The 14,774-nt window shown below is 44.8% G+C and overlaps 1 protein-coding gene across 1 annotated transcript in view; it reads right to left on the bottom strand.

Moving 5' to 3' along the window:
- The window catches only part of LOC112219137 (A disintegrin and metalloproteinase with thrombospondin motifs 9), a 51,646-nt gene that overhangs the window by 26,305 nt on the left and 10,567 nt on the right, over nt 1–14,774 (bottom strand). The window contains exons 5-18 of the mRNA XM_024380348.2: nt 14,544–14,627; nt 14,294–14,418; nt 12,233–12,273; nt 11,936–12,041; nt 11,577–11,723; nt 11,057–11,198; nt 10,550–10,654; nt 9,268–9,413; nt 8,924–9,105; nt 8,498–8,634; nt 7,766–7,883; nt 7,063–7,158; nt 468–634; nt 222–351 (exon numbers count right to left, since the gene is read on the bottom strand). Coding sequence (XP_024236116.1) covers nt 222–351; nt 468–634; nt 7,063–7,158; nt 7,766–7,883; nt 8,498–8,634; nt 8,924–9,105; nt 9,268–9,413; nt 10,550–10,654; nt 11,057–11,198; nt 11,577–11,723; nt 11,936–12,041; nt 12,233–12,273; nt 14,294–14,418; nt 14,544–14,627 — 1,726 coding nt within the window. The remainder of the gene's footprint in view (nt 1–221; nt 352–467; nt 635–7,062; nt 7,159–7,765; nt 7,884–8,497; nt 8,635–8,923; nt 9,106–9,267; nt 9,414–10,549; nt 10,655–11,056; nt 11,199–11,576; nt 11,724–11,935; nt 12,042–12,232; nt 12,274–14,293; nt 14,419–14,543; nt 14,628–14,774) is intronic.

The following is a 14,774-nucleotide window of genomic DNA, read 5'->3' as shown; positions in this document are numbered from 1 at the left end:
TCAACTTTCTATAAAACCCTTGGTTGCAGGAGCTTTTTTCGTGTTGGCGACTATAGACAAGAGAACTTCATGGTGGTCAGATACAACAACTCCTCTCTCCTCCGACCTTACACCTTCCCCCACACCTCCTTTTCCACACTCCTCTACTATCTTCTCTTTACCCCCCTAACCCCTACACCCCCTCTTCTCCATTCCCTTCACATCCCTCCCCCAGCCCTCACCTTGGCAGGGCCTGCTGCACTCCTGCCAGGGCCCGTAGGTGTCCCAGATGAACTGCTGGGGTTTATCCTCGATGGGGATGTTATAGGAGTACCTGACGTCTGGGTTGTACAAGTTACCTACAGAAAGCACCTGCGGAGTGAGAGGGGGGCAGAGGAACAGAACAATATGTACAGTTCCACTGTTCCATTTGCATCATAACCATTTTACTGTGTCACCTTCTCAACAGTCAGGTAAGGAATTGTTACCTGGACAATGATCTCCTCTTCGATGCGGTCGGTGCAATTGATTCTCTCAATGATGTGGTCAGATCCGCTGTACTCGATGATGGTGTTGCCCAGTTTGATTTCCCTTTTAAACATGCTAACCACAAACTCTCCATTGAGCAGATACTCCCCTCTGATGTTTGAAACAGCTGCACACAAAGAGAGAATAGGTGACACTGACATGAATAAAAAAGGATGGCATAGGAGTCTGAAAGTACAGTATGGGACAGGGTGAGAAACCACAAGTGTCTTTGATGAGCTCAGCTACTGTAAAGTCATTTTTCCTTTTGTTGAGGAAATCAAACAGAGTGTTTACATGGACATACTATAGAGTCGGCTGAGTGTTTACATGGACATACTGTAGAGTTGGATACTCTGCATGGACATACCGTAGAGTTGGCTGAGTGTTCACATGGACATACTGTAGAGTTGGATACTCTGCATGGACATACTATAAAGTTGGCTGAGTATTTACATGGAGATACTGTAGAGTTGGCTGAGTGTTTACATGGACATACTGTAGAGTTGGATACTCTGCATGGACATACTATAAAGTTGGTTGAGTGTTTACATGGAGATACTGTAGAGTCGGCTAAGTGTTTACATGGACATACTGTAGAGTTATACTCTGCATGGACATACTATAAAGTTAGCTGAGTGTTTACATGGACATACTGTAGAGTTGGCTAAGCGTTTACACTGACATACTGTAGAGTTGGTTAAGCGTTTACATGGACATACTGTAGAGTTGGCTAAGCGTTTACACTGACATACTGTAGAGTTGGCTAAGCGTTTACACTGACATACTGTAGAGTTGGTTAAGCGTTTACACTGACATACTGTAGAGTTGGCTAAGCGTTTACACTGACATACTGTAGAGTTGGTTAAGCGTTTACATGGACATACTGTAAAGTTAGCTAAGTGTTTACATGGACATACTGTAGAGTTGGCTAAGCGTTTACATGGACATACTGTAGAGTTGGCTAAGCGTTTACACTGACATACTGTAGAGTTGGCTAAGCGTTTACACTGACATACTGTAGAGTTGGTTAAGCGTTTACACTGACATACTGTAGAGTTGGCTAAGCGTTTACACTGACATACTGTAGAGTTGGTTAAGCGTTTACATGGACATACTGTAAAGTTAGCTAAGTGTTTACATGGACATACTGTAGAGTTGGCTGGGTGTTTACATGGACATACTGTAGAGTTGGCTGAGTGTTTGCATGGACATACTGAAGAGTTGGCTGGGTGTTTACATGGACATACTGTAGAGTTGGCTGAGTGTTTACATGGACATACTGTAGAGTTGGCTGGGTGTTTACATGGACATACTGTAGAGTTGGCTGAGTGTTTGCATGGACATACTGAAGAGTTGGCTGGGTGTTTACATGGACATACTGTAGAGTTAGCTGAGTGTTTACATGGACATACTGTAGAGTTGGCTGGGTGTTTACATGGACATACTGTAGAGTTGGCTGAGTGTTTGCATGGACATACTGAAGAGTTGGCTGGGTGTTTACATGGACATACTGTAGAGTTGGCTGAGTGTTTACATGGACATACTGTAGAGTTGGCTGGGTGTTTACATGGACATACTGTAGAGTTGGCTGAGTGTTTACATGGACATACTGTAGAGTTGGCTGGGTGTTTACATGGACATACTGTAGAGTTAGCTAAGTGTTTACATGGACATACTGTAGAGTTAGCTAAGTGTTTACATGGACATACTGTAGAGTTAGCTAAGTGTTTACATGGACATACTGTAGAGTTAGCTAAGTGTTTACATGGACATACTGAAGAGTTGGCTGGGTGTTTACATGGACATACTGTAGAGTTGGCTGAGTGTTTACATGGACATACTGTAGAGTTGGCTGGGTGTTTACATGGACATACTGTAGAGTTGGCTGGGTGTTTACATGGACATACTGTAGAGTTGGCTGAGTGTTTACATGGACATACTGTAGAGTTGGCTGGGTGTTTACATGGACATACTGTAGAGTTGGCTGGGTGTTTACATGGACATACTGTAGAGTTGGCTGAGTGTTTACATGGACATACTGTAGAGTTGGCTAAGTGTTTACATGGACATACTGTAGAGTTGGCTAAGTGTTTACATGGACATACTGTAGAGTTGGCTGAGTGTTTACATGGACATACTGTAGAGTTAGCTAAGTGTTTACATGGACATACTGTAGAGTTGGCTGAGTGTTTACATGGACATAATGTAGAGTTGGCTACACTGAGAGTCGGTCAACTGTAAACAAACTCTCACTTAACTCAGTGATAAAAAAGAGCAGCAAAACAGCTGATGTTTTCATTTACAGCAAGGCCTGCAACAGAGAACAGATAAACCTAACTGGGGTAAAATAATCCTACATTCCTCCTGGAGGAATCTCATTCCTCCTGTTCTGTTCATCAGTTTGTCTGCTGCACACATTCATACTAATGCGATTATGGAGCTAATTTCCTGAGTTACTTTCCTCGCCATTTCACACATCACAGTTATGTGGCCGCAGAGAACGGCCCACTTTCCGCAAGCCCTCTTACCCCCTGTTCCCCTTCAGGCCCCAGCTCAACCGCAGAGACAGTCACACGCAGGCACACAAACACACACAAAGAAACACAAGCATAGTGACCTTTACAAGCAGCACAGAGAGAAGGCCCCAGAGACAGTCACGCACGCACGCACACACACACACACACACCCACACACACACACACACACACACACACACACACACACACACACACACACACACACACACACACACACACACATACACGCACACAAAGAAACACAGGCATAGTGACCTTTACGAGCAGCACAGAGAGAATGAAATGGCCCACAGAGGGCTATATGAGTTCTGGATCATTAACGCGTTAGCACGTGTGCCCTAAACTCTCGCACATGCCAGGTTCAATGGGCCCTCCAAAGCTCTCAGCTGAAGACAAGCAGAACACTACTGTACAGTAGCACCACCAATCATAAATCGAATCAAATAAAATCAATTTTACTTGTCACATGCGCTAATTCGTGTTGGCGGCAGGGTAGCCTAGTGGTTAGAGCGTTGGACTAGTAACCGAAAGGTTGCAAGTTTGAATCCCTGAGCTGACAAAGGTACAAATCTGTCATTCTGCCCCTGAACAGGCAGTTAACCCACTGTTCCTAGGCCGTCATTGAAAATAAGAATTTGTTCTTAACTGACTTGCCTCGTAAAATAAAGGTAAAATAAAATAAATAAAAAATGACAACCTTACCATGAAATGCTTAGTTACAAGCCTTAAACAACAATGCATAATTAATAAAAATAAGAATAAAGAAAATATTAACTAAATAAACTGAAGTAAAAAGAAACGAACACAATAAAATAACAACCATATACAGGGGGTACCGGTACCGAGTCAATGTGAGGGGGTACAGGTTAGTCGTGGTAATTGAGGTAATATGTACATGTAGGTAAGGGTAAAGTTACTATGCATAGATAATACATAGTGAGTAGCAGCAGTGTAAAAAAACAGGAGGTCAATGCAAATAGTCCGGGCAGCCATTTGATTAACTGTTCAGCAGTCCTATGGCTTGGGGGTAGAAGCAGTTAAGGAGTCTTTTGGATCTAGACTTGGTGCTCCGGTACAGCTTGCCGTGTAGTAGCAGAGAAAACAGTCTATGACTAGGGTGGCAGGACTATTTGACAATTTTTGGCCTTCCTCTGACACCGCCTGGAATAGAGGTCCTGGATCGCAGGAAGTTTGTCCCCATTAATGTACTGGTCCATATGCACTACCCTCTATAGCGCCTTGTGGAAGGAGGCCGAGCAGTTGCCATACCAGGCGGTGATGCAACCGGTCAGGATGCTCTCGATTGTGCAGCTTTAGAACCTTTTGAGGATCTGACGACCCATACCAAATCTTTTCAGTCTGCTGAGGGGGAATAGGCATTGTCGTGCCTGCTTCAATACTCCCTTGGTGTGTTTGGACCATGATAGTTTGTTGGTGATGTGGACACCAAGAATCTTGAAGCTCTCAACCTGCTCCACTACAGCCCCGTCGATGTAAATGGAGAGTGCTCGGCCCTCCTTTTCCCGTAGTCCACAATCATCTAATTTATCCATCTCACGTTGAGGGAGAGGTTGTTGTCTTGGCACCACACTGCCAGGTCTCTGACCTTCTCCTCCCTATAGGCTGTCTCATCATTGTCGGTGATCAGGCCTACCACCGTTGTGTCGTCTGCAAACTTAATGGTAGTGTTGGAGTAGTGCTTGGCTACGCAGTCGTGGGTGAACAGGAAGTAAAGGAGGGGACTGAGCCCCTGAGCAGCCCACGTGTTGAGGATCAGCATGTCAGATGTGTTGTTGCCTAACCTTACCCCCTGGGGGCGCCCGTCAGGAATTCCAGGATCCAGTTGTAGAGGGTGGTGTTTAGTCTCAGTGTCTTTAGCTTAGTGATGAGATTTGAGGGCACTATGGTGTTGAACGCTGAGCTGTAGTCAATGAACAGCATTCTGATGTAGGCGTCATCTTCGGGCGGTAAGTGAATTGGAGTGGGTCAAGGGTTTCTTGGATGATGTTGTTGATGTGAGCCATGCCCAGTCTTTCAAAGCACTTCATGGCTACAGACCTGAGTGCTACAGGTCAGTAGTCATTTAGGCAGGTTACCTTGGTGTTCTTGGGCACAGGGACTATAGTGGTCTGCTTGAAACATGTAGTTATTACAGACTCAGCCAGGAACAGGTTGAAAATGTCAGTGAAGACACTTACCAGTTGATCAGTGAATGCTCTGCGTACATATATCCTGGTAATCCGTCTGGCCTTGCGGCCTTGTGAATGTTGACCTGTTTAAAGTTATTACGCACATGGGCTACAGAGACGTGATCACACAGTCGTCCGCAAAAACTAGTCCTCTCATGCATGCTTCAGTGTTGCTTGTCTCGAAGCGTGCATAGAAGTAATTTAGCTCGTCTGGTAGGCTCATGTCACTGGGCAATTCGCGGCTGTGCTTCCCTTTGTAGTCCGTAATAGTTCACAAGCCCTGCCGGTGTAGTAGGATTCAAACTTAGTCCTGTATTGACGCTTTGACTGTTTGATGGCAAAGCGGGATTACTTATAAGAGTCCGAGTTAGAGTCCTGCTCCTTGAAAGCGGCAGCTCTACCCTTTAGCTCAGTGCGGATGTTGCCTGTAATCCATGGCTTCTGGTTGGGGTATGTACGTATGGTGGGGACAAAGTCATTGATACACATATTGATGAAACCGCTAGGCCGCTAGGAGCACCGCCTATGGATGAGCATTTTCTTATTTGCTAATGGCCTTATACAACTCGTTGAGTGTGGTCTTAGTGCCAGCATCGGTTTGTGGTGGTAAATAGACAGCTATGGAAAATATAGATACAAATTATCTAGGGAAATATTGTGGTCTTCAGTTTATCATGTGGTAATCTACCTCAGGCGAGCAAAACCGTGAGACTTATTTGATATTAGATTTTGCGCACCAGCTGTTATTGACAAATGGACACAGACCTTGTCTTACTGTTCTGTCTTGCCGATGCATGGAAAACCCAGCCAACTGTGTCGTCGTTCAGCCACGACTCAATGAAACATAAGATATTACAGTTTTTTAAAATTATTTTTTTATTTTACCCCTTTTTCTCACCAATTTCGTGGTATCCAATTGTTTTTTAGTAGCTACTATCTTGTCTCATCGCTACACCTCCCGTACAGCCTCGGGAGGGACGAAGGTTGAAAGTCATGCGTCCTCCGATACACAACCCAACCAAGCCGCACTGCTTCTTAACACAGCGCCATCCAACCCGGAAGCCAGCCGCACCAATGTGTCGGAGGAAACACCGTGCACTTAGCAACCTTGGTTAGCGCACACTGCGCCCGGCCCGCCACAGGAGTCGCTGGTGCGCGATGAGACAAGAATTTCCCTACCGGCCAAACCCTCCCTAACCCGGACGACGCTAGGCCAATTGTGCGTCGCCCCACGGACCTCCCGGTTGTGGCCGGTTACGACAGAGCCTGGGCGCAAACCCAGAGTCTCTGGTGGCGCAGCTGACGCTGCAGTACAGCGCCCTTAACCACTGTGCCACCCGGGAGGCCTGATATTACAGTTTTTAATGTCCCATTGGTAGGATAGCCTCAAACGGACCTCATCAAGTTTATGCTCCAATGATTGCAAGCCAATATAATGGAGGGTAGAGGCGGGTTACACACTCGCTGGCAAATTCTCACCAGGCACCTGGATCCTTCCCATCTGACTCATTAAATAAAAAAATCTTTGTCCAGTTCGAGGTGAGTAATCACTGTTCTGATAACCAGAATCTCTATTTGGTCATAAGAGACAGTGGCAGAAACGTTATGTACAAAATAAGTTACAAACAATGTGAAAAAACATACAAAATAGCACAATTGTTTAGGATCCCGTAAAACAGCAGCCATCCCTTCTGGTGCCATTGAACCATCTCATATCTGCTCAAGAAGAGAATACTAAACCTTTTGACACCTCTGAAAGGTAGACATGTTTAAATTCAACAGCCAACAAGACCCTAAAAAAGTGTTTTGATAGTGAGTCTGAGTCTTACCGAGGTAGTTATCGTCTTCTGGTTTCCCTGAGTAGCTGTGTTGACGAACATCAATATTTGTAGCACCACTGGGTATTCTCACCACTTCGTTGTATCCTGCAGCACAACAAGCAGAAGACAACTCAACGTCTCTGAGTGGACATGACTAAGTTAGTGGGTGAGAATATAAACTGGGTGGTTCGAGCCCTGAATGCTGATTGGCTGACAGCCATGGTATATCAGATGGTATACCACGGGTATGACAAAACATTTATTTTTACTGCTCTAACTACATTGGTAACCAGTTTATAATAGCAATAAGGCACGTCAGGGGTTTGTGATATATTACCAAATATACCACGGCTAAGGGCTGTATCCAAGTGATAAACTTGGATTAGCTAACACAGCGTGCCATTGGAACACGGGAGTGAGGGTTGCTGATAATGGGACTCTGTACGCCTCTGTAGATATTCCATTAACAATCAGCCGTTTCCAGCTACAATAGTCATTTACAACATTAACAATGTCTACACTGTATTTCTGATCAATTGTATGTTATTTTAATGGACATAAATGTGCTTTTCTTTCAAAAAGAAGGACATTTCTAAGTGACCCCAAACTTTTGAACAGTAGTGTATAATGGGCTAATGAAAAGCTTTCAGTGACCCTTTTCAGCCATTGTGATGATACATAGTTTGAATACCACGACTGGCCCTAGGCTCACCGTAGCGCACCATGTTGAAGGTGCCTGCCACGGTCTTGCACGAGGAGTTGTCACCACCACACACACCACACTTATCTCTCCTCGCCTTGGAATTCAACACATGGTCACATCCCGCTTGCTGCACAGGTATGAGAAGGAGAATGGACAGGTGGTTCATGAGGAAAAGGAAGGGGAGGAGGAAAAGGAGAAGGAATTGGAGGAGGAAGAAAAGGAGAAGGCAGATGATGAGAGGGAGGGAAAGGGGGGTATAGGACAGGAAAGGATAAATATCCAACAACATAAAACTCATCACTCTCACTTTAATTTGCTTGGCAGATTCTCATTGATAAACATTGATGCAGCTAGGATTTTAGTGTTTGTGAGATAATGTAACTAGAGTAGTGGCATTCTTATGAAATCCTGTACTGTACTCTGCAACACTCTGCTAGCCTGCAGGGATAAAAACCATATGACCTAAGAAAATAGTTGCCTAATACACAGAACCTAACCTGGTTAAGTGTGTTAAGTCCATATCAGTGTAACACATCTGAAAGGAATTCTCTATCGTAAACAGCACCAAAGTGAAACTCTTTTCTGATATAGTTGGGTTTAGTTCAAGTTCCCTCTAATAGCGACCTCTGTGATCAATATTCTTCACATTTTAAAATAATGTCATTATCTTATTACTGTTATGAATGGTATATTCGGTTAGCTGTCAGACTGAAGCTGTTAAAGGCTGTGTGTCAGTCTCACCCTGCACAGGCCCTGTACACAGATGTCGTTGGTATCGGGGCCACATGGCGTGCCATCGATGACCCGATCCCTGAGCTGATAGTAGGCGGTGCTGCCAGCCACCCTGCAAAACAGCTTACAGCGATCCTTCATCTGAACTACAGAACAGGAGAGGAAAGGGGAATGGTGAAAACAGTCCACTGACCACATTAAAGGGGCTAATGAATTCAACCATATGGATGCTCTAACAAGTTTACTTAGCGTCCTCAAGCTGGATCACATTGATTCACTGAGCACTCAGAGTGCTTTGAGCACATCTACAGTAAGCCTTAGTTTACTTGCAGCACATTTCTAAAGGTCTAAACAGTCCAGTACATATAGAGATTTTTCTCTGTGTTAGAAAGATGTAAAAACCAGAAGGTGTCAAGAGAGAGAAGATGTTCTTACTTCCGCTGTACTTGGGTACCCAGCGCACATTAGGAGGTAGACCGTTGATGTTGAAGTGCCGGCCGTCGAAGGCTGCACACTGCTCCTCTCTGAAGTCTCTCTTCTGCTTGGAGCAGGGCTCTGAGTTACATGAGCGGAACTTCATCCTGCGCCCCACACAGTACTTCCCCCCGTTCTTGGGCCTGGATGAAGGTGGTAAATAAATACATAGTAAAATCTTGTACTTTAGGATTGATATGGAAATAATTAATTTAAGGAGGCTTGATGGTATGGTACATTGACCACGGCAGCTCCAAGGGAGACACAGTCCAGTAGATGTGCATGACTACAAAGGCTGTGCTTACATGGGTTGGTTGCACTCGCGGTCGGCGATTTTGATGCCCCCGCCACAAGTCCGCGAGCAGGAGCCAAACGGAGACCAGCCTCCCCACGCCCCCTGCACTGGCGTGGGATCGTGCTCTTTGGTAATGCACTGGCCATGTTTACAGTGCTGTGGAGAGAGAGAGAGAGAGAGAGAGAAGAGGAGAGAAGAGAAGAAGAGCATGAGATAATGAAACCTTAGCCCGCACACTGGCAACACATCTATCTGAAAGTACTTCACAACCTCCTTTGATGTTAATCTGGGAAAAATTACAAAACGAATGGAAAAAGACGTAACCCAAAAAGACATCCATTATAAATGTGTCTGTCTGAGGGTAAGTGAACTCAAAGGGGAAGATATGTTTCAGGTTATAGCGGAGGATCCATTTTCGTTGGCAACAACAACTGCATTGTAAAAAGCGGCAGCCTCAGTGTTGAAGGGTTGAGCAGGTTGGTTGGTTTGTGTGTAGGAATACAATGTGTAAACAGAGCAGGCTCTGAACATGTGTGCTGTGGGACCTCAGCTCTTTTATGTCAGACAGACAGCCAGGAAGTGAAGAGTTTGGTAGAGGGCCTAATTAGAAGCAACATTAAACCAGTAATGGATAGGGAAATCTCCACAAGCCTCTATTCACAGCTCTACCATAAGCCTATTACTGCCTCATAATAATACCAGCTCTGGAGAAAACAAATCCATCCTAACCCAAGTTCCAAATATGTTTGAACAAATGGAGGGATTTGGAGCAACTACCACGTGCGCCCCACTCATGTTCAATTATGAGTTTATATCGAGTTGTCATTGGTAGATTGATTTTGTGGCAGGCTTCTCTGAACTTGTTGTTTTATTTTGAAATTTGTGCTTTTGATTAAATGATAACAGATTTATAGTCATGAATCATTCAAATAGCAGCAGAAACAAAAAAAGTTAAAATCAAAGTTTCCTTTGTGGTTATTTATGGGGTGTTTTTGACAGTTCATAACATTGAACATTTCCAGTATGCCCCAGTATAGTGATTAAGCTGGCTTGGGGTGTATGTGAGTGTGTTTGTATGTTCATGCACAGGCAAATTAAATTATTTGATTATATCTCTCGCTCTCTCTCTGTGTACACACTACATAAGTATCTGGTGCTAGTCTCTCATATTTTCCCACTTTTAATTTGATCTTTATCTTTATCTCACCCTCTCCAATTATCACAATCTGTCCATTTTCTTCCTTCTCCCTGTCAGATCCCTATATACTGTGGTAGATCTCTCTACTACTTACCTTTCCTGGAGAGCACTCTGTTCCGTCGGCCCAGGGCATGTGTTGGGTCCTGCAGCCCCTCTGGGCCCCCTCTGGGCTGGTGCACCACAGCCTGCGGCACTGGACCTGGAGAACACACACTGTTACCATTCCCCTGCCTGAGCCCCATCCACAAACACAGACACAGTGCTGTATACTCTTGTATCTCTTACAAGGTGTGTTACCTTTAAACAAAACCTGAAACTAATCCCTGAGAAAACTCAAGCCAAGTGGCTTGTAGGGCTTCACAGGAGGTGTAGCATGTAAACAAAATATTTAACACATGCAGAAGGCCTAGCTGAGAGCCAACTGGGACAGCAATTGGATATTACATAACAGATTAAGGTGACTCTAGTATAGAATGTCTGGAGCCATAGACTACAGTAATGTAGGACTAGACAGTGAACTGAGTGTCTGGGTACTTTCTCATCTTTGACAGACCAACGTACAAAACATGACATTTTAATTACGCATGGTGCATTCTCTTACCATATATGGGCACACCTGTGTCCCCGGCCCAAATATCAATTCACATTGTTTATTGACATTGTATATCCGTCCAGGCAGCTGCTGTGATAGACTGTATGGCCTAGAAATGGGCTCATCAAGTAAGCACTCTCCATACCCTGTGCTATTAAGAAATAAAAATAAAATGACTTAAAGAAAAAAGAAAAAAAACAAAGACACAAACAGACAGAAAACACACTCAGTACAGGTGGACAGGCAGTATTCTGTACAATAACAGAACCACTACTGTAATGTATGTACCTGGCGCTCTACAAACAAACATATCTGGAAGTATTACAAATTCCAAACATACACTCACAACACAGAAGTAATGTTGTTTCCCTTTAACCCAGAAATGTCCAGATACCAGTTTTGATTGAATAGTTGACTGGTCATTTAACCCTTACTGCGATAAGAGCCTGGTGCTACTAACGCTATCGACAATAACACTTCTCCATAATGACATGAATGTCTATACTAGAAAACAATGTCCTTTACATACTCAAGGAACTCTGTGATGTATTTCCTGCTACACTTGGACCACATCCAGGGGTTAGTGTAGTGGTTGAGTGTGGGTGCCATCACATGCTGCTGTATTTTAACCCCCTCCTCTTTGCACTTGTTGCTGTCATCATGGGGCATGTTGAATCTGTCAGGGGGCCAAACCACAATTGAGAACATGTATTCACCACAACACACAGGTCTAACCCACTATCAATAAACCTAAATGTTGGGCTGATTGCTAAGCTAACTACTAAACCTCATCCTTTAGGCAGCAGAATGGTAACACAGAGGGTTAACTGACTGAGCTGGTTGGGGTTAACATTAGCAGCTGGTCTGTGCCGGGGCCAGTGTACTCACACATGGCCCAGTTCATGGGCGATAGTAAACGCAGTGCTGAGTCCATTGTCCTCACTAATACTGCAACTTCTGTATGGATCACACACTGTACCCAGCTCTGCAAGCCCTGCAAACCAAGAGTATAATCATCATCATATTTGTTATTAGAGCAATGTCATCACCTTCATCATCATTACATTGTCATTAGCACCCTAAAAAGCAGCATCATAATAAGTACATCAATATTATTATGAAACTGTCACCAATCAAACGTTATGTTGCAGTCTATATTGCATGTGTCTAGAGAGCTCCTCTTACCTAATGTGTCACACTTGTCCCGCGCTCGACAGATGTCCTGCCTGTGAAGAACACACAGATGGAAGTTATGTCACTGGTTTCACACCCCAGAATCCCATTGCACACAGAGAATAAATAAAAGACAACATATTACAGCGACTTCTGGGGGTAGCCCCAACCGTGGCTCGAAGCTAGGACTGTCAACACAACACTTTAGCCGTTACCCCGAGAGATGGTGATGAGAATGGCTGTGTCGTGGTGTGAGTGACAGCGTACCTGGTGATGAGAATGGCTGTGTAGTGGTAGCAGTGACAGCGTACCTGGTGATGAGAATGGCTGTGTAGTGGTAGCAGTGACAGTGTACCTGGTGATGAGAATGGCTGTGTAGTGGTAGCAGTGACAGTGTACCTAGTGATGAGAATGGCTGTGTCGTGGTAGCAGTTACAGTGTGGTGAGAATGGCTGTGTAGTTGGATGATGAGAATGGCTGTGTAGTGGTAGCAGTGACAGTGTACCGGTGATGAGAATGGCCTGCAGTGACAGTGAGATATGAGAATGGCTGTGTAGTGGTAGCAGTGACAGTGTACCTAGTGATGAGAATGGCTGTGTTGTGGTAGCAGTGACAGTGTACCTGGATATGAGAATGGCTGTGTAGTGGTAGCAGTGACAGTGCACCTAGTGATGAGAATGGCTGTGTCGTGGTAGCAGTGACAGTATACCTGGTGATGAGAATGGCTGTGTCGTGGTAGCAGTGACAGTGTACCTAGTGATGAGAATAGCTGTGTTGTGGTAGCAGTGACAGTGTACCTGGATATGAGAATGGCTGTGTAGTGGTAGCAGTGACAGTGTACCTAGTGATGAGAATGGCTGTGTCGTGGTAGCAGTGACAGTATACCTGGTGATGAGAATGGCTGTGTCGTGGTAGCAGTTACAGTGTACTTGGATATGAGAATGGCTGTGTAGTGGTAGCAGTGACGGTGTACCTGGTGATGAGAATGGCTGTGTCGTGGTAGCAGTGACAGTGTACCTAGTGATGAGAATGGCTGTGTTGTGGTAGCAGTGACAGTGTACCTGGATATGAGAATGGCTGTGTAGTGGTAGCAGTGACAGTGTACCTAGTGATGAGAATGGCTGTGTCGTGGTAGCAGTGACAGTATACCTGGTGATGAGAATGGCTGTGTCGTGGTAGCAGTGACGGTGTACCTGGTGATGAGAATGGCTGTGTCGTGGTAGCAGTGACAGTGTACCTAGTGATGAGAATGGCTGTGTTGTGGTAGCAGTGACAGTGTACCTGGATATGAGAATGGCTGTGTAGTGGTAGCAGTGACAGTGCACCTAGTGATGAGAATGGCTGTGTCGTGGTAGCAGTGACAGTATACCTGGTGATGAGAATGGCTGTGTCGTGGTAGCAGTGACAGTGTACCTAGTGATGAGAATAGCTGTGTTGTGGTAGCAGTGACAGTGTACCTGGATATGAGAATGGCTGTGTAGTGGTAGCAGTGACAGTGTACCTAGTGATGAGAATGGCTGTGTCGTGGTAGCAGTGACAGTATACCTGGTGATGAGAATGGCTGTGTCGTGGTAGCAGTGACAGTGTACCTGGTGATGAGAATGGCTGTGTAGTGGTAGCAGTGACGGTGTACCTGGTGATGAGAATGGCTGTGTCGTGGTAGCAGTGACAGTGTACCTAGTGATGAGAATGGCTGTGTTGTGGTAGCAGTGACAGTGTACCTGGATATGAGAATGGCTGTGTAGTGGTAGCAGTGACGGTGTACCTGGTGATGAGAATAGCTGTGTCGTGGTAGCAGTGACAGTATACCTGGTGATGAGAATGGCTGTGTCGTGGTAGCAGTGACAGTGTACCTGGTGATGAGAATTGCTGTGTCGTGGTAGCAGTGACGGTGTACCTGGTGATGAGAATGGCTGTGTCGTGGTAGCAGTGACAGTATACCTGGTGATGAGAATGGCTATGTCGTGGTAGCTGTGACAGTGTACCTAGTGATGAGAATGGCTGTGTAGTGGTAGCAGTGACCGTGTACCTGGTGATGAGAATGGCTGTGTAGTGGTAGCAGTGACCGTGTACCTGGTGATGAGAATGGCTGTGTCGTGGTGGGAGTGATGGTTCTCATCTTGGTGATTTTGCCTCTGTTGCCAGATACAGAAGTTCTTTAAAGTGGTCTGTGCATTGAAGGAAATGGTAGGGCCATCCTACAGTAGAGAGAACAAGGGAGAGGTTTACAGTACTGTATTGTGCTTCTGGGGCTGATGAATGACTGCAATGCATTGTATTTCTCTGAAAAGGATTAGGATTAGAGTTAGTTTTGTAATCTTACCAGCTCATTGTTGATTATGACTAACTTCACAATCACAATGTTAATGAGATTTCCAATGCTAGGATCCTTGTAGATGGAAGACACCTGAAGGAAAAGATTATAGACAGAAAAATCTACAGTTTTTTTTACATCCAATACTACATCCAATACTACATCCAATACTACATCCAATACTGGATCATTTCATTATTTCATTCATTTCATTCCATTTCACTCTTTAGGAGTGTACTC

The sequence above is a fragment of the Oncorhynchus tshawytscha genome, linkage group LG02 (assembly GCF_018296145.1).
Source record: "Oncorhynchus tshawytscha isolate Ot180627B linkage group LG02, Otsh_v2.0, whole genome shotgun sequence".
NCBI lineage: Eukaryota > Metazoa > Chordata > Actinopteri > Salmoniformes > Salmonidae > Oncorhynchus > Oncorhynchus tshawytscha.
This window is presented reverse-complemented; position numbering and strand designations above follow the sequence as displayed.